The sequence below is a fragment of the Hesperophylax consimilis genome, chromosome 29 (genome assembly GCF_061612785.1).
Source record: "Hesperophylax consimilis isolate HC1 chromosome 29, BYU_Hcon_1.0, whole genome shotgun sequence".
Lineage (NCBI taxonomy): Eukaryota > Metazoa > Arthropoda > Insecta > Trichoptera > Limnephilidae > Hesperophylax > Hesperophylax consimilis.
This window is the reverse complement of record NC_142864.1, coordinates 4,168,667-4,188,212: the sequence shown is the minus strand read 5'-3', so window position 1 is coordinate 4,188,212 and position 19,546 is coordinate 4,168,667. Positions and strand designations below refer to the sequence as shown.

The 19,546-nt window shown below is 34.8% G+C and overlaps 1 protein-coding gene across 3 annotated transcripts in view; it reads right to left on the bottom strand.

The window, feature by feature from the left end:
• Window positions 1–19,546, bottom strand: part of Pur-alpha (Purine-rich binding protein-alpha) — a 36,245-nt gene that overhangs the window by 9,915 nt on the left and 6,784 nt on the right. For all 3 annotated transcript variants that reach the window (XM_089649382.1, XM_089649383.1, XM_089649384.1), the window contains exons 4-7: window positions 16,099–16,201; window positions 14,359–14,477; window positions 11,163–11,284; window positions 3,252–3,357 (exon numbers count right to left, since the gene is read on the bottom strand). In XM_089649382.1, the coding sequence (XP_089505508.1) occupies window positions 3,252–3,357; window positions 11,163–11,284; window positions 14,359–14,477; window positions 16,099–16,201 (450 nt within the window). The remainder of the gene's footprint in view (window positions 1–3,251; window positions 3,358–11,162; window positions 11,285–14,358; window positions 14,478–16,098; window positions 16,202–19,546) is intronic.

Below are 19,546 nucleotides of genomic sequence, written 5' to 3'. Positions count from 1 at the left end.
AAAAATATATTTTTATTTTTTTCAAATGAATGTCAAATATTGTTGTTTACCTTGGTTACTGGGGTCCTCAAATAATTTTTTTTTTAAATCATATTTATTTACCTAAATATCCTATGGCTTACTGGCAGTTTATTTAATGCGTTATCTGATATACTCTTCTTTAAATATTTATATGTTTTGGGATCAAAGCTAATTCTTTTCTATCTGATATTACAAAAAATAATCAGAGAGCAAATGCAAAGTATATGCCTAAACTAGCGTTGCTAAGCAATTTATTTATTTATATTATTATTATTTATTATTATTATGTAATCAGCAGGCAGCATTCTGCTGATGCGCTCATATCTGTTTCACAACAAGTTTGACGGTAATTGAGTTGTTTTAAGTTTGAACTAAGTCCTTTCTTCTCTCCAAATGTGAATCCAATAGAGCTTTGAATTGATTTACATATATTTGTTGCATTGATAACATGTTGTGGGAGTTTGTTCCAAGCATCCACTACTCTATTTACAAGGAAGTGTTTTCTAGGATTAGATGCAAAAGGCGTTTTGGTAATTTTTTTTGAGTGTCCACGGAGATTTATATTTTTATTAGTAGTGAAGATTTCTTGGATGCTAGGGCAACTGTTAATGTCCAGATAAAATTTTGAAAGTCTCGATCAAGTCACCCCTTTCTCTTCTTTCTTGTAAGGTTGGTAATCTTAGTTCCTTGAGTCTATCTTCGTATCGTAGATCTTTCAGAGCTCTTGGTATTTTAGTGAAACTAAAGATTGGAAGAGTTCATTAAAGTTAGTGTTAAATGCACAATGAAATAAAAGACATCAACTTTATTAGTAAATTGGTTTACTTATAGCTTTTTTGGTTCGTTGGTATGTAACAGTTCTTTAAAGTACGCTTTAGGAACTTTAACCTGTTGATTGCTGGAGACGAAAAAGGCAAAACAACCCCAACTGTCGGGTGAGAATTTGCAGTTTTGATCATATTTCTGAATTGATTTAAATTTTTTTGCAATTATTTTCTGTTTAATTTTTTCAGATAATATATCTTATTATTCACAAGACGTTTCTCCAGAATACCTAACAATATTTTGTTTTTTTTTTTTAAATCTCCCATTTGTGAGACAACTCTCAAAAACATATATTTATACAAATTTAATAAATAAACTGGTTTTACTATTAATTATAAGCAATAATTAGTCGCCTGAAATATCAATACAAATTAAAAATAAATGCCGCCGACGGGAATTGAACCCGCGCCTTCTGATGTCCGGTCAGGTTCTCTGAACCACTGAGCTATGTTGGCTTATTTCCAACACACCAAATAATTCAATATGTACTAGTACCTCAATCAACAATTACTGTTTATTATATTATTTTCACCTGTGAACAACCAACTTTATTTTTGTAGGAAAGGCTTTGTTAGTGCTAAATTTCCCACTAGATGGCGTCGAGACATATTATATCTACATTTGTTGGTGAAATATTTTGACTTGTCAAATATTATTATTTTTTTATAATGATCAACTAATGTTTATAAGACAAGGTTTTATGCATAGAATAAAGGATAACAAATAATTATAAGCAATAATTAGTTGCCTGAAATATCAATACAAATTGAAAATATCTCCAGAGTAAAAATAAATTTACTATTTCTGCATAAATCTTAATACATACACTTCACGAAAAACAAAAATCAGAAGGTGTTTTCAAAAAAAAAATAACCTTAATTCTGAGAATACTTAAAACTTAAAATTTTTCATTTTTGCAGTGCTGTTTTACATAAAGGAATTTTAAAATTCACAAACAATTTATTTCGTAAGTTGTCGTAGAGGCTATATTCATGAAATAAACAGTAGAATCTACAGTGACATTAGCGCAAGCGATTCTGATTTTGTCCTGTAAACAGTTTTCAAAGCATAAATGTTGAAATCGCATCAGAAAAAAATTTCAGAGAGGTTGGTATTAGAGCTTACACAAGTACGCGAGCGCCGAGCAAGGCCGTAAAAATTGACGCGGCGCACGTGCGCTTGAAAAACTGTCCACTGGTTAAAGGAATTACAAAGATACAAAACATCTCACAACTACTAACTATTGTAAACAAATCTTTATGTTAAGACAATTAACAAGACATTTTAAAATTACAAACAGCAAACATAAAGTAATCATTACATACTACATTAACAAATAAAAAAACAAAAGGCAATACCGTCGAAATGTTCAAATTTTTTGATGAATTGTTCAAATTCTGCGACATTGTAAATAAAATTATACTTTTAGACAACTTTTACATTTTTTTACAGCTTCTTTTAAAATAATATTTAAGTCATTCTAGATCTAGAGCCAAACACACGCACATGCGCCCGAGTAAAGCCGAACGTATACTAATATACAAATACTAGTCATTACGTAAAACAGAAAATCATGATTTAAACGATTCTGAATTTCTAGAAATAAATTTTTGGTTTCATTGTATTTGGCAGTTAAAAATGAAGTATATTTTCCTTGCAGTATAATAGACAATACAAGTTCTTATTCTAAATGTTCCAACTTTAGAAAACAGACGACAATGAAATAACCTAAAATTGTTAAAACTCCAAATTCAATTGTTCTGAACTCCTAGATTTATTAAATGCAGGAATTCACAGCAATTGAATTTAGAGTTTAACAATTTTAATAAAAAGGTTAGGTCGATTAATTTTCGTCCGTTTTCTCAAGTTTGAATATATACAGGGTGTTCGGATAAAGTACGCTAACTTCGGAAGGTATGATGGTAGAAGTAAAAAAGATTCGAAATTCTGATGTCTATTTTCCATGGAAGAATATTTATTTTCCCGTACAAAAAATTCAACTTTTTAACCTAAAAACTATTTTAAAACATTGAAATTTCGAAAAAATTTATTTCATCTTTTTTACTTCTTAAATCACCCCCTGAAGTTAGCGCACTTTACCCCCAGACACCCTGTATAGAAGAACTTGTATTGGCTGCTCTACTGCAAGGACATGAATATTGAAGAGTTATATTGTTTTTTTAACCTAAAAACTAGTTTAAAACATTGAAATTTCGAAAAAAATTATTTTAACTTTTTTACTTCTAAAATCACCCCCCACTGAAGTTAGCGCACTTTATAATAAATTGTATTGGCCGCTCTACTGCAAGGACATGAAGATTGTAGAGTTGTATTGTTCTACTGCAAGATATTGTACTGGTGGTTTTAAGGAAGCGAGGAAAGGAAAAGGATGTGATAGTACTCACCTCGCTGACGCGCATGTAGATGCCGCGGTTGTTCTGGCCAATGTCAAAGTAGAAATTCTTGTTGTCCACCCGCAGGTGGCGACCCTCGGGCAGTTCTCCTTTGTAACTACATTTACAAACAAAAACTAGTATTAGTTATCAATAATATATTCTAAACACAAACACTCCTGTTTCCATAACGAGGTTATTATATCCAACGGAATTAAATTTTTTGCAAACGTATCATATTAATTAATTAGAGAATGCTGAATTTTTCAAAAATACCGAATAGTACGGAAGATATAAATTGTCAAAATGTAGATATCTGCAGCCGGCTGATTGTGGCATCACGGTACGTGCTTGGCGATGCTGCAGAACTGCCATTCGAATTATGAATTGTACTGGATCGCAGGCGCGGTCTGTCTATACATGCTGTGGATGCTCCGCATCCCTTGCATTTTAGACTAAAAAGATTGGGTCTTCCAGCCGTTAACAGCAATACTGCAATTTAAATATTTTAATATTTCTACAGCGACCTTAATGTGATTTGTTTTACAAAAAATATACAAATATTATTATTATAAAACATCGTGCATATTATCGTCCCGTTTCTGTGTACGCACATCAAACGACACGATACAAAACACGAGTCTAAATACACATACATTCTCAAATACTGTGAAACGCGTAAAACACACTGTGGTGTGGAAGCGATCTGTAAACCGTATCCAAGAATGCTAGAACGTACGTTCTTTCCGCGCATGCGCACTGAGACCGGCAAGCCAATATCTTCGTCAACTTTATACGACATTAATGACAGCATCCAACGTACAAAACCCGTCTTTAATGCTCATATGTATAATGCACGGAATCGCATACTCTATTACTAATCCATTGGATTGTATGCGCGCGCTGCTTTGACAGTTTGCTTTGAGCTTGAATACTGAAGTCGAATTCTTGTTGAAAATTATTAACCTGCAATTTACTTTTTAATCATAATTTAATTAAATTAAAATTAATACGCAAAATAAGATGTATACTTCTGGATTCTGGAAATATTGAGTTATGGAGCTTAATGGATTTATGGAGATAATTTTAGACGGTAACTAATTGTATCTTGTTCGTGGGCTAGCGTCTAGATGTGCATATTTGATATCAAGTACGTAGTAAGTACGAGTATAAACATTTGATGTCCAGCATCCCTTCTACAAAAAGTCACCGACCGCCACTGCTGGATTGGGTCTCGTGTGTCATTAGGAGACACAATTACCCAAGTTATACTTTTGAAAGTTCATAAATTTGTCATTTTTGGAGATATCAAAAAGCTAATTTTACTCTTGTTATGAACTCTTTAAATATAATTTTATCAGTTATATTAATTTAAAACTAGCCAAAAGATGCTGTGACTCAGTCTGTCTGTGCAGATAGAGAAACAATAATGCGTGTTGCTTTTACGTCTAACATTTCGCTCTTTTTAAAAAAAAAAAACATATTTATCCAACAGATGGCACTGTTTTTGAAAAAAAAGCATGTAGGGTCAATCCGCACCAAATCATCCAGGCCATGTCACCCACCATCTCAGATTTTGATGAAACTTTAAATTTTTAATCCTTCCATATAGATAAGAAAATATACCAAATTTTACCTTCCTACCTCAACTCGTTTTTTTTATGGGCAGTTGAAGTTTGGGCAAAATAAGCGTTTTTACATATTCCGAGCACTCCGGAAGAGCTTGTACCTTCAATGAAAAAAAATTGTATCTTTGTCATTTATAGTGCAAATGCAATGAAAATTTTCAATATTATCAAGAAAACTATGCTGATTGCAGAAAAAATAAATAAACCCTTTACATTTATCTACTTGACTTTAAAAAATTACCAAAAGTAATTTTTTAAGTAATTTTTTAAGTAATTTTTGGGACGGAAAAGGTACTTTACAAAAAAGCAATATCTCGGGAAGGTACAGTGTTAATGAAGTAATTATTTTTTTTATTCATATCTACAAATAGCATAGAATCACATACAAAAATAAAATTCATGGCATTTTACTTGCTTCAATAAATAAAATCCATTTTAAACTTTTTTCAAACTTTTTGTAATTTTTTTTTTATTCTTATCTACAATAAACATAGTACAACCTAAAAAAATAAAACTCCTGGTATTTTGTGTGCTTCACAGTGTAGAAACGTTTTTAAAATGAGAAATCTTAATCATACAGAATTGTTCTAGGTTTTTTTAAATCTAGATACAAAAATAAATAAAATCCATTTTAAACTTTTTTCAAACTTTTTGTGATTTTTTTTATATCTATTTTTAGTTTGTAATTGGGCAAGTTATAGTTTAGGTATATAGCTAGTAATATAGGTTGAATGAATGGACTAATATCAAAGAAACAGTCCTAGAGACAAGTCACTACATGGAAATGATGTATCTGCAACAAGAACAAGACAGAACATGAAAATTACTATCTGCCTCATCACTAAGTTTGCAGGATACTACATGCTTTGTTTCCTCTGACATGCTTAGTTCTGAGTCAGCTTCAAAGCAGTGATCATCTATATAAATACAGTAGTTGTTTCATGTTATGGTGTACGTTGTTAAAATGTCTCTAATCGAAACAAGTTTAGTTAAATGTAGTGTGGGACAACATAATGGTACTGAATGTCACAAAAAAAGTTATACTAAGTCAGAGAAATTAACGAGTGTGGATTTGTTAAGTGAATTTGAAAAAAAGCTTATTCAACAAAGAAGTTTTGTATCTACAGACTTGGTTTTCAACATTTGTGAGCACCACAGAATATTTAACTTAAATAAATATGAAACATTTCAAAAAGCTTGTTTTGACCCGTTCCAAAGCCACAAAAGGAAAATTACAAAAACTTTAAGAACAGTATCCTTGGAATTTTCAGAGAACATTAATACCATTCTAAAAGTAACTAATAAAGCAATCCCTGGACAAAAAATTTGTAATGCATGCAGAGCAAAAATTAGTAAGAGCCAAAACCTTAACAATGAAATTGAAGAGCTTAACACTTTTCAAGAAGACATAAGTGAAGTTGAAAATGTTTTAAACAAAGAAATTTTTTTACAAGAAATCAACACTTCTTTAACCTCTCAGAAAAAGACTTTTATTTACTTTGTGTTCCTTTGCGAACTGTCAAAACGTGAAAATTTTTGTGTTATTCACGAGTTTTGTTAAAAGCTTCATAACTCACGTTTTGGGAAACGTAGCCTCATTCTGAAAAATGTTTTGGAAAGTTTATGAAATTCACTATCGTATTGTTTTGTTATACGTAAATATTTGCGTTTCTAAATATACATTTTCTGAAAACGTCAAAAATATGTAAAAATCGCTGACCATTATTTCAAAGCTGTGAAAAATGTACTTTTTTCTGAGTATCATAAAGAAATAACACTTTATATATTGAAGAAATATAATTAAAAACTATTAGTCACCTCAAAATATTAACCGTCCAAACTAAAATATTTTTAATAAATTATTTAGAAACGCAATAAATTATGAACGAACAAGATGACAGATCCAATCGACTTAGATAATGCACCTCTACATTCCATAGATATTCTTGAATACAGACGCGTAGCGTTATTCATTATCGATACTCTGTTTTTTAAATCATGGCAATCCGTATACTAGTGATGGAAATTTTTGTAAAATCTTGCGCGTTTACGTGAAAAGACGTTCTAATGTCTTGACCGCTATTATCATATTTACGTCTTTTGACGTTCTAATGTTCTGAGTGGTTAACTGACATTGGAGAATATCCATTTAAACTACATGCAATACCATCCCACAGTAAGTCTAGTTACGCTAAACGGAAGTTAGATTCTGCTTGTTCAACCTTAAAGAAAAAAGTAAGTAAAGTTTTAGAAAAAGAATTTTCCCCAGTAAAATGTGATGCAAAAATACCAAGATGTATTCAAGAAAAAGCTAATGACATGGACAGGCTTGTTGAGTTGGTTAAAAAAAAATTGGAAACACAAGTTACACGCCGTGAGAGAATTCAGCTTCTAACTCTCGCTCCAACTTCGTGGAGTAGAAAAAAGGTTGCTGAAGAATTCAGTGTTGGTGAATACTCAGTTCGTAAAGCACGAGAGCTACTAAATGAAAATGGTATCATTGCTTTACCTGATCCAAAAAAAGGAAAACCATTAGACCAAGGAACAGTTACTTTGGTTAAAAATTTCTACCAAAACGATGAATTTTCTCGTGTTATGCCAGGGAAAAAAGATAAAGTTAGCATAACCAAAAATGTTTATGAACAAAAAAGACTATTGCTTTGTAACCTGAATGAACTTTATGCTACCTTCAAGTTTGAATACCCTGCTTCAAAAATTGGGATTTCGAAATTTTGTTGGTTGTTGTTGCTCAAAGAACAATAGAGACTGTATGCTTCGACATTGCGATAAGTGTTCAACATCTAGTGAAAATCTTAAGAAACATTTGTTAGAAAAATTTGAAGAATGGGACCAAGAAGATGAAATTACATACAGTGCATGGGTAACTACTGATAGAACACAGCAGGTTTCAGTTACAGTTCCCTTTCATGAATATGTAGAACATCTTGTGAAGAGTCTTGTAAAACTTCTTCCTCATTCTTTTATAACAAAGTCTCAATCAAAATACAGTGGTGCCTCACACAACGAACTTAATTCGTTCCAGGAGCAAGTTCGTTATGCGAAAAGTTCGTTATGTGAAACGCGTTTTCCCATAACAATACATGTTAAAAAAAATAATTCGTTCTGTAGCATAAAATATGGTAAGATGACATAAAAAAAAGATAAATTTTTTGTTATTATTTTTATTTAGATACATCTAAAAACATAATGAAAAAAACACACATTTTTTAATTTTAAGAAATAATCGAATCTTGCACATCTTCATCCATTTTCCGCCGATGGTGCAGTGAAAAACCTGTCCAAAGTCGTTTGTTTCTCTCTTTTCTTCAACATCTGCCGGAAATAACGGACAAGAGTATCGGAGTACAGGTCGTTGATCCTGTTTGCTTCAGCGGAATCCGGATAGTGGGCATTGGTAAACTCCTGAACTGCTTTCCATTTGACCAGGATGTTCTTGATGTCAGCAGTTGGAATTGGTTGATTGTTTGATTGTTGCTCATATCATATATCATATAAAAAAAATGTTGAGTTTATCTTAAAAGGACGACTGCCGTGATACGTGTGCGATTTAATTCGTAATGAAGAACGATTGCTGTGATACGTGCGTAAGTTAAGCGTACTACGCAGTGACTAACGAGTCTAACGACTGCCTGCGCGGGAGGATGCAATTAATCGGCAGTGATCGTAGAAGATCGGGCGACTTCGTTGTGTGAAGCGAAGTTCGTTGTGTGAAGCGAAGTTCGTTGTGTGAAGCGAAGTTCGTTGTGTGAAGCGAAGTTCGTTGTATGAATCGTGAAATGAACGAAAAGGAAGTTCGTTGTGTGCAGCATTCGCTGTGCGAGGCGTTCGTTGTGTGAGGCACCACTGTATCTCAAAGAGTCCCTAAAAGCACAGCTTCAGATAAATGAAGCTGTTGTGTTATTAGACTTCAGTGAAAACTTCTCCTATGTTATCCAGAATGAAGTCCAGGGTTACCACTGGACGCAAGACAGTTGTTCACTCCACCCAGTGGTAATTTACACTTGTGAAGAGCCTGGCAAAGATCTCACAGTGTCAAGCTTGTGTGTAATTTCAGATGACTTGGAACATGATGTAAGTTTCGTTTACGAAACTCAAAAAATTGTTGCTCAATTTTTAAATCAAAAATTTCCCCAAATTCAAAGTGTTCATTATTTTACTGATGGTTGCGCAGCGCAATATAAAAACTGCAAAAACTTTTTAAATCTGTGTCACCATCAAAAAGACTTCAACTTGAAAGCATGTTGGTCGTTTTTTGTTACGAGTCATGGGAAATCTCCCTGTGATGGAATAGGTGGAACAGTAAAACGTCTTCTAACTAGAGAAAGTTTGCAACTTGGCCCTGGCAACACTATCACAACTGTAGACAAAACTTTTAAGTTTTGTCAGTCGAGAGTAGAAAATATATATTTTTACTTGCTGAGAAAAGAAAGCTTATTCACTTGCAGGCAACAATTACAGCAGCGTTTTTCACAAGCTAAAACAATACCAGGCACTCGAGGTTTCCACTGCTTTGTTCCTCTGTCTGAAAATGAAGTTGGCACAAAAAGGATAAGTTCAGATTCAGATTATGCTTTGATTTTTAACTTCAGTGGGGAACGAAATCGCTCTGAGCAACTAAGTATGGTACAAATTTGTACAAACTCTTATGTAGCTTGCGTATATGACAACCATTGGTTTTTTGGACTTGTGGTTTCCAAAGATGAAGACGAGTGTGATGTATCAATCAAGTTTATGCATCCTTTTGGCCCAGCTCCATCCTTTTACTGGCCACATCAAAAAGAAGATATTTGTTTTGTTCCACTACAAAATATTTTTAATATCGTTGACCCTCCCACAACAAAAGGTTCAGGAAGAGCTTACTACTTTCTTGAAAAAGACGTTCATCATGCTGATCAAAAGTTCAACCATCTTATGGGTCAGATCAAGAATAAAAGTAAAAAATGAACTTGAACATTTATTTGTAAACAATATTATTGTAATGTACTTTCATTTAACCTAATCCTACATTGCCTCTTTTATTTTTATTGTATTTGTTTTTTAAAGAGTTAACTTTGTATTGAAAAGAGTTAAAAAGTTGATCTTGTTATAAAATATTGCTATGGTGTATGCATTCAGGGTAAGGAACAAGGTACATTATTTTGTTGGTGCCTTAAGCTTACATTGCAAGCTTACCAGCATGTTGTAAAGGACCGAATAAGTTTGACTTTTTTTATTTGCAAATACAGTATCTAGATTTTAAAAAACTTGGAACAATTCTGTATGATTAAGATTTCTCATTTTAAAAACGTTTCTACACTGTGAAGCACACAAAATACCAGGAGTTTTATTTTTTTAGGTTGTACTATGTTTATTGTAGATAAGAATAAAAAAAAAATTACAAAAAGTTTGAAAAAAGTTTAAAATGGATTTTATTTATTGAAGCAAGTAAAATGCCATGAATTTTTTTTTTTGTATGTGATTCTATGCTATTTGTAGATATGAATAAAAAAAAAAATTACTTCATTAACACTGTACCTTCCCGAGATATTGCTTTTTTGTAAAGTACCTTTTCCGTCCCAAAAATTACTTAAAAAATTACTTTTGGTAATTTTTTAAAGTCAAGTAGATAAATGTAAAGGGTTTATTTATTTTTTTCTGCAATCAGCATAGTTTTCTTGATAATATTGAAAATTTTCATTGCATTTGCACTATAAATGACAAAGATACAATTTTTTTTCATTGAAGGTACAAGCTCTTCTGGAGTGCTCGGAATATGTAAAAACGCTTATTTTGCCCAAACTTCAACTGCCCATAAAAAAAAACGAGTTGAGGTAGGAAGGTAAAATTTGGTATATTTTCTTATCTATATGGAAGGATTAAAAATTTAAAGTTTCATCAAAATCTGAGATGGTGGGTGACAAATCCAAAATTTTCTGGATGATTTGGTGCGGATTGACCGTATTTACCTGTCAAAGATGAAATCTATATAATATAGATATATAAAAACACACTTGTATTCGAATACAATGTTGTGTCAAATTTTCAAAGCAATCAGTGAAGAACTTTTGGATATTTAGATTTTGAACAAACGAACATTTATTATTTGTATATAAAAATAATAATATTTGAAAGCGTGCATCACCTTTCAAAAACAGTTTTTTTTGTTTTCAGATACGCCCAGCAATATTGCATTTATTTGGATTTTATTACAAAACATAAATGCACAAAAATTCTGACAGAATGGATCATTCGGCTTCTTTCTGGACCGTAATTACGGTTTTAGAGCGTAACTCACCCCCCGTCGTCTGTGCCAAAGTCCTCGAGCAGGTCTGTGAGCGCGTCCCGAAACTCAATCATGCCCTGGGCCGGGATGGCCACTTGTGAGCGCGGGCCCCCTCGGGTTATGGTCTGTGATACCTGCAACAACCAAAACAAATACACATTATTACACACATAATATGCTATACTCTCTTGAGTATCAAGTCCAGGAAGGTAAAAAATCACGTACGTAAACTCAAAGGGGGTCACTAGGGTCCCCCACTTATCACGGAGCGGTTAATATTCCTTTTGTTCTTTCCAGTAACACGTATGTAGCGACGCTACGAGAATATTCTGGAAGGCTCGCCAATGCAAAACGCATTGTAGCGGGAACGCTCTAGACACAATGCGAGAGTTCGGCGTTTCTACCTACAAGATCTAAATGTTCTTGACGCAACGGGCGACTATATAATGAGGCATGTCGAGATGTACTTAGTCAGTCATTAATTAGCAGTTTTACGAGTGACCAACAAGCGAGCGCTGCGACTGCTTGCTGAGTACTGTGTCGGACGCGGGGGGAACCGTGCATAGCAGCCGACACAGTACTATGCCGCTATGGACGGTTCCCCCCGCATCCTGCCCCGGTGTTTCTCCACCACGCCGCCACAGGACCTTATCTTCATACACCCGGCTCTCTACGGACTACAAATCATTATGGACTCCTCGGGATCACATTAACGCCCCGGCCATCGTTCCTCGTTGCCAGCACTGACCTCACGCGCCTAGCTAGACCCTGGGACAACTTCGCCGGTCTGCGCCTCGGCCCCGCGGCATCGTCGCTGGCCTGCATCTCCCGTACATCTGCCGACCATGTCTATCGCACCTTGTTCACACTGGAGTACCCGGAAGAATCCACGTCTTCACCAGTGCTGAACACATCCGCGGTGTCGACTCGCTGACCCGCGCCTCAACCACTCCATCGCCATCATCGCCGTCTACACCTGGCATCCTCATCGGTCCAGAGTCATCTCCCAACTGCGCAATTCCACTGACTCGGAATAAAAGCTGTGACACAATACAACATTCTTTTTCATTGTCTCACTACCAGATCTCTAACGTATAATGTGTTCATATATGCAATTTTTCTGTAGCTATCATAGACATATGAATATTAGTAGACCTGCCCTAAGTGATTAAAAGCGTATTATCCCCACTCCCCATACCGGTTCCATTGGAGCCGGCTGGGCTCGCGTATGGCCTCAAGTGAAATTTGAAAACGTGACGTCATCATTCTTGTGCGAACTATGGTCGAGGCATCATCGGTTCATTTTACGAAATAACACGGCAAAATGTTGACTTGTACTATGAAAACTTGTAAAAATAGATGTGAAAAAGAGAATAAACCCAATTGTCGTATTACATTCCATATATAAGCATTATTTTACTTTATTTTAAGCATATTCACATCGTATAATATAGATCAGTTTTAGAAACATATTATACTATCACATCGAGAAACGTCTGGACGCGAAACACAAAGCTGGTTGGTTGCTGGGAAGTAAATTATGAACATTTATAAAAGTGTCTTAACTAAATACTTAAACGAAATATTCGACTCTGAAAATACAACCGAATTTTTTTGCCGAATTTGGACTTCGCAAATTTGTTCATAACGTGGCGAGTAATTTGCGCTCCCATGTAAAAATGTCTATTCATTCAAAAGCAGATTTTACTTTTAAGAAGTAAATGGTGATATTATAATGCGAGATGCCTATTTACTGTCAGATTGATTTATTGACGAATCACAGTCAGCCTTACGCCCTTCGTTCTTCAACAGTTGATTTTACCCCTCGCCATTATCTTCTCGTCTATTAATTCCTATGTCTGTGGTAGCTATCCTATAGCTACTTATATTCGGAGAAATGTTATTTTTTTCTCTGTAAAGTTGTAAAAAATGTTACATGTTGGAAAAATATATGAATATATTCTTCAATCTTATTACATTTTTTTGCTAAATAAGCATTTTTCATAGTAAAAATAAGTCACACGAGGATTTCCTGTAAATAATCTGTAATTCAAACCCACTATAATACGAACTTCCAGTAATTTATTTATTTATTTTTCCATGTTCTCCATTAAACGGTTATACACCAATACATCAAGGAGAAGATTACAAATTAAAAAGTTTACACAGGCAGTTTTACTATTTTGTGACATGTGTTAAAAGATAGTTACTGAATTGTCTGTAGGTGACATTGAAAATGTCGATGGCTAATGCAGAATCGTTAAGCAGTTGAGTCGCTCTGTTTATTGGTGCGTTCTGATAGGCAGAAGTCCTCGCTTTCGGAGCATATAAGAGTGCATGGGATCTCCCTCGAGTATAATTGTTAGGGACATAAAAGTTAACCTTTTTTAATCCGAGCTACCGGGTGACGGGGGCGGAGTGGGTGGGTGGAAAACACAAAACGTTAACTATTGAAGAAAAAAATGCAATTTTAAGTTTCAATGTGAAAACAGTTCCATTATTACAATTGTTTCCCGTCCGAGATTATATACATCATAGAGAAAACGCAAGGCCGACTAGAGTAGAGGTCTGTGTGTGCAACAGCCAAATTACGAAGTCAGTGCTATTGTCAACTAAACTCCATTGTTTATATCGTCTAATCACTCTGTTTATTTATATGCTTGCGGTAAAACAACATGCAAATCAGCAGTAACAACAAGTATCAACAAGAATCGCCGCCATTTGACAACTGTTGTTGCTCTATTATGGCACGGCACTGACTTGACACCTCAAAATGAAAATGCCACCCGGTCCTATCGCTTATTTCATTCATAGACTCATATTTTTTTGATTGAGATGAATTTGAATTAAGAGTTAACTGGAAACATAAGAGTGTTCCTTATTTTCCACATTTTACCTTAATTTTGTGATAGTATAAAGTCTAGTAACTATTTGTTTTTCCAAAGAGTCGAGTGTTTTTTTCTTTTGTATCTAGACTTCAGACCAGGGAGAGCTACAAAATTCAACAGAGGGGTGTTGAACACTTTTGCACAGGTTAACAAATTGGTACAAAAATTTCAAGAAATTTCTGAACCCAAGTTCATTTGCTTCCAACTCTTGACATGTAGATAAATATGTAGTAATAAGTAGTTGTAGGTAAGGGAATTTCAGGGGGGCTGGAAGATATAAAATTGTGTTAGGTTAGGTTGTCTTGTTAAGTGCGTCTCACCCTCAGAAAACGCCCCCTGGAGTTCTCCTTGAGGTCGAGATAGTAGCGCCGATTATCCTTCAGCATCATCTCCGACTTCAGCTTGCCGTCCTCCGGCACGCTGTCAGGGTTGGGTGGACCTGTAAACAAAAGCACGACAACGTTACGTCACACATCAACAAACGTCACATAAACACTTTACGAGTCTAACAAATAAATGGAAGGTGCCGTAATCGTTTAAATCGCATCAAAATTAAAACACCAAGATGGTTCAAAATAAATTAAAAGCAAGTACTCTCTCACCAATTCGCAAACCCAAAAACCGGATAAATTTCCAATTAGTAAAAGCGGCAGATTATAATGCATTCGTATAACATATGCTCAAAATTAAAACAGGTATTTCGTAAAAACAAACATTGCTATGGATCTCTCATAAAACTTCCATTTTTTGGTTAGTTGATTGGTGTCATGTTTACGCTTGCGAGAAGACTCCATTTTGTAAACTGTTTCAAACAAAAAATGTGGCAGAAAAAAACAAACAGAAACACACGCAACTACACAGAGGACTAACCGAATAACAACAATGAACCCCAGTGATGGGTAAAATGGCATACTAGATGGCGGTGTAGTAACTTAGTGTGTAAGATGAAGATAACCCAACCCGCCGTGTCGGTGTACAAAGCTTGACATTCGAGTCTAGGCAAATTAAAGAATTTGATTTTGTGCTTTCAACTAGTCAAAATAAAAACAAATTATAGTAGTTGTAGGATAATGGAACTGCGGATTACTGAGAGAGCACTTTAAAAAAGTGCATATTTTGCACAATATTGTTGGTGTTTGAAATTAGCGAACACTTCTAAATAACAATAATGATGCTTGGTTAATTTATATGTCAGCATTTTGTGGGATAGCAACCCACGGTTGCTTATAATAATCATTTATTACAGAAGATATGCAGGAGCACTGCAATGCAATGTAATACTTTCCAAGGTTACAAAAATACACTTAGGTTAAAGACATTTAAAGCAACGTTTCAATTCTGAATGGTGGTCTTACCAGTCATGAACTTAGTGCATTTATAAACCAAATGAAATCAATTAAATTTAATCGCCCACGCTGGATTTCGAACCTGCGACAACTGGGTCCAAAGCCAAAAGGCTAGCACAAACACATCGATAAAAGTTATATTTACAAACCAAAGAAAAGATAGACCTGCCCATAAGGGCGAGGGGAACAAACCAACTTGCGTGGCGTGGGCATGTCCCTATCAGTAATTTATCAGTAAATGAATCCGACAGTCAACTCGCATTGTAGAATCACTATTTAGTCTTATGAATAACTAGTGCTTTTTACAATAGCGAGCAATTTCCTCTCCGCGTAATACACATAATTGAGAATCCTAAATGGCGCGAAAGAAGTTTGGACATATTTCCAAAATCAAATATTTCGTTACAGTATTTTAGTTAGACACTTTTACAAATGTTTTTATTGCTACGTTTGGAAAGAACGTTAGGGCGTATCTATGTCTTCCGAGGTCAGTGGTTGTTACTGATCGCTAACAGGCAAGTTGTAACAGTTCTGGTAAACTAAATTAAGCCAAGGAAGTTCGTTGGCGATCTGCAGTTGTTCTAGGGATCGATTACAAGTTACCAACATTATCGATAAAACCTTTAGCGATGTGCCTGAGCTAGGGGTGTAGAAAGAGTGGTTAGTGCGGTGCTGTCAGTTGCGGTACAATAAGAATAAAGTTTATTTGCTAACCGAGCGAGGAATAGTAGTCACTAAACGAAGAGAGGTGGTCACGGAACTCGGCGGCCGTGGACAGCGCCAGGAACACCTGACTTCGCCGTCCATCAGCGCCAATCTGGAACAACATACAACAAACAGTGTTTATATAATGTACTTACATTTAGTACAGACAATAGAAACTGTGGAGAAGTGAGTTAGTCCCGTCATATCCCGGGACCGCATATGTGAGTGCGGCACATTATCTACGAATTTAAAAAAAAAAAAAAAAAAAATTATGTGCGATTTTGACCCTTATGTATAAGGAATTTGTATGAAGAACAAGGTCACAATTGCTTGGGCTATTCCCGTTCTTTACGCAGCAAATACCGGAATGACTTCTAGCTTTTCAGATTTTTTACAAAGAATTTTTCTGTGGAATGCCAACGAAATATTTGCGGGGGTTTTACAACCATCAAAGTGTCAAAGCGTCTTCTTTCATTATTTTTGATATAAATTGATTGTGGAAATAATAGATTTGAGGTATCATCAGAAAGATAGTTTTATCTACATTATTTTGATGTAATTTTTATAATATTTCACCAAAGAAAAGTGATGAAAATTAACTTCGTAAGAAATGTCAAAATTTTTACGTTCAAATGAATAATTATATTTTTAGCATTATTTATTTACAGGTTTCTTGTACAAAATAATATTATTAGTAACAACAGTTGTATAAACTACCGAAATCTGGAAGAATTGTTATCATATACTTATAAAATGCGACACAAAAAAAATTTAACTGGACACTTGACGTTTGATTTTCGAATTTGAGCCTTTGGAAATTGAGCTTGGAATTTCCTGGGACACCACAGGTTAAGACTTCACAGATGCACTCATAGAGGGCAGTGCAAAGAGCTTGCTTGGAAGTCCGTAAGATGGAAGCTAGTGATCAGTAGTCGCCAGGGCCAGTGAGAATGCTCCCAGACAAACTTACTGTTCTCAGATCTCAATTAGCCAGCTTCTAGTTAGGTCGACTATCGAGTCACCATTGTAATACGCGAAGTATTAATAAATCCCTGATTTAACACAAAGAACCTATTATTTAAAATCTCCTTCCACGACGAGTTGCAAAACTGTTAGCGTTAACACAACAGAAACATGGCTGTCGCTGAACTATGGCCAAACTGCACTGACTAATGAAAATGTAGCATTTTTAAATAATACACCTTTGGAAAAACTGGATGGGAGGTCATTTTTCAATAAAGTAAAGAGAGAAGGTTCTGTAAAGGAAAAAATGTATGAGTGTTTGCACTGCAGGGCAAAGCTGCGTTGGATCGAGAGGCTGGAGAGATCAGTTGTCTCTCTCAAATAGCTTCTCCGAATACGGCCCGCCACGCAGCTGATAGGCATATGCATCCGCCACCAAGACCTGAATAAACCTCACCTCATGAACCAGGGTACCCTTGGTAAGTAACCAAACATAGCGTACCACTTGGGGTGACCTGTGGCAGAGACATTGGAATAAATGGTTCCAGAGGTTGAGGTACCCATACTTGCCTCTCAAATTGAAATGTTTGGTGCGAAGGTAGAAACAATAGCGGGACGCCGCTGTGACTAGATACGATTTGCAGTAGTATGGGTGAACAATGTTGGCGACACTCTTTTTGCACATGATTTCGTAATAATGGCCAATCTCCCATGTCACTATGTATAATTTTGCAGTGGTATCCTTAATACTGCTGCATTTAATTTCTTTCCATGTTCCTGGCAGGACGATTATAAGACAGTACCTACAATATTATTGCGACAGTTCTACTTCAACGTAGCAATATTATACTCCTATGAACAGATTCAAAAATTGGGAAACAAATACTCCGATATTGTTGATATATTTAGAAAATCAGTATTGCAATACGCTTTTTGATATATCTAGTTAGTTATCTAGATCTACGGTCTCCCGTGTACAGGATGAAAGAAGTGTGTTCGAAGAATGAGTTAATGATGAATGTAAGTAAGTCTAAAGTAATGGTGTTTGAAAGAGAGAGTATGAAAACAGTGTGCAATATAGCTGTGAATGAGGAATACTTGGAGCAGGTGGATGAGTTTGTGTATTTAGGGAGTATGTTTATGAGAGATGGGAAGGCTGACAGAGATATTGAAAGAAGGATAAATGCAAGTAACTCCATTAATGGAGGACTGAACGCAGTTGGCGCTAACAAAAAATTGTCCAAAGAAGCGAAGCTAGCAGTCCACAATGGAGTGCTGGTACCTACCCTGATGTGTGGAAGTGAGGCATGGAACTGGCAGAGAAAGGATGAAAGTAGACTGAATGCTCTCGAAATTAGATCCCTGAGGCGTAAGTGCAGTAAAACCATGTATGATTGTGCGAGAAATGTGCAGATTCGCAAAGAATGTAAGGCTGATGTAAGCGTAATGAGTAAGATTAAGAAAGGGACGCTTAGATGGTTTGGGCATTTATAGCGAATGAGCGAAGAAAGAAGTATAGTGAGAATATTTGACGCAAATGTGAATGGTAACAGAAGTCGGGGACGCCCAAGGAAGACATGGCACGACCAAGTTAATCAGATACTTGAGTCGGGCCATGTCAAGAGTCAGAATAATAGAAGAGTATGTGTGAGACGATGTATGAATGTGAATGAGGCAAGGAGGGTTAGTTAGTTATTTATTTGATGAAAATATTTAACTCTGAATGTATTAATGAATGTTTATATGGATACTTTTATATTACTACATAATATGTAAACACACTTTTAAATTTTATTTTTTTTTCTTATACAATAATTTTAAATATGTATCAGTCACACTTATCTACTGCACTGTTTATGAGTATTTTATAGAAATGTATATGCAAAAGCATTTAACCCTTGTAATGCCATGGGTAAAATGCCAATCGCCTGCAGCACACCGGCTGACAATATTTTTGTAATAACTTACTTATTTTTTGTAAAATTATGCCTTTGTAAAAAAAATGTTATGAAATTTGTATATATCTCTGTGTTTTACCCAGGATAGTTACTTACATTCAGAAATGTGTTTTTATTTTTTACAATAATTTTATTCAAAAAAATAATACAGGGTGTCCGTAGATAAAGTGCACAAATTTCGGGATGTGATTCTAAACGATAGTAGAATTAGAAAAAATAATAATTAACATTTTTAGAAATTCCTTTGTTTTTTTTCCTATACCAAAATATTTTCCATGTAAGAATATTATTTTCTCCATACAAATAATTTAACACTGAAAACGTCCTTAAAACATTGAAATTTAGAAAAAAAAAGTTATTTTTTAATTGTACTATCATGTAGAATCACCTCCCGAAGTTTGTGCACTTTACTACCTTGTATATTGAGACTTACGAAAATGTTATTGAATTTTATTACATTTTAAAGCTAAATAAGCATTTTTCACAATAAAAATAAGTCATATGAGAATTTTCTGTAAATAAATACGGTACTTACG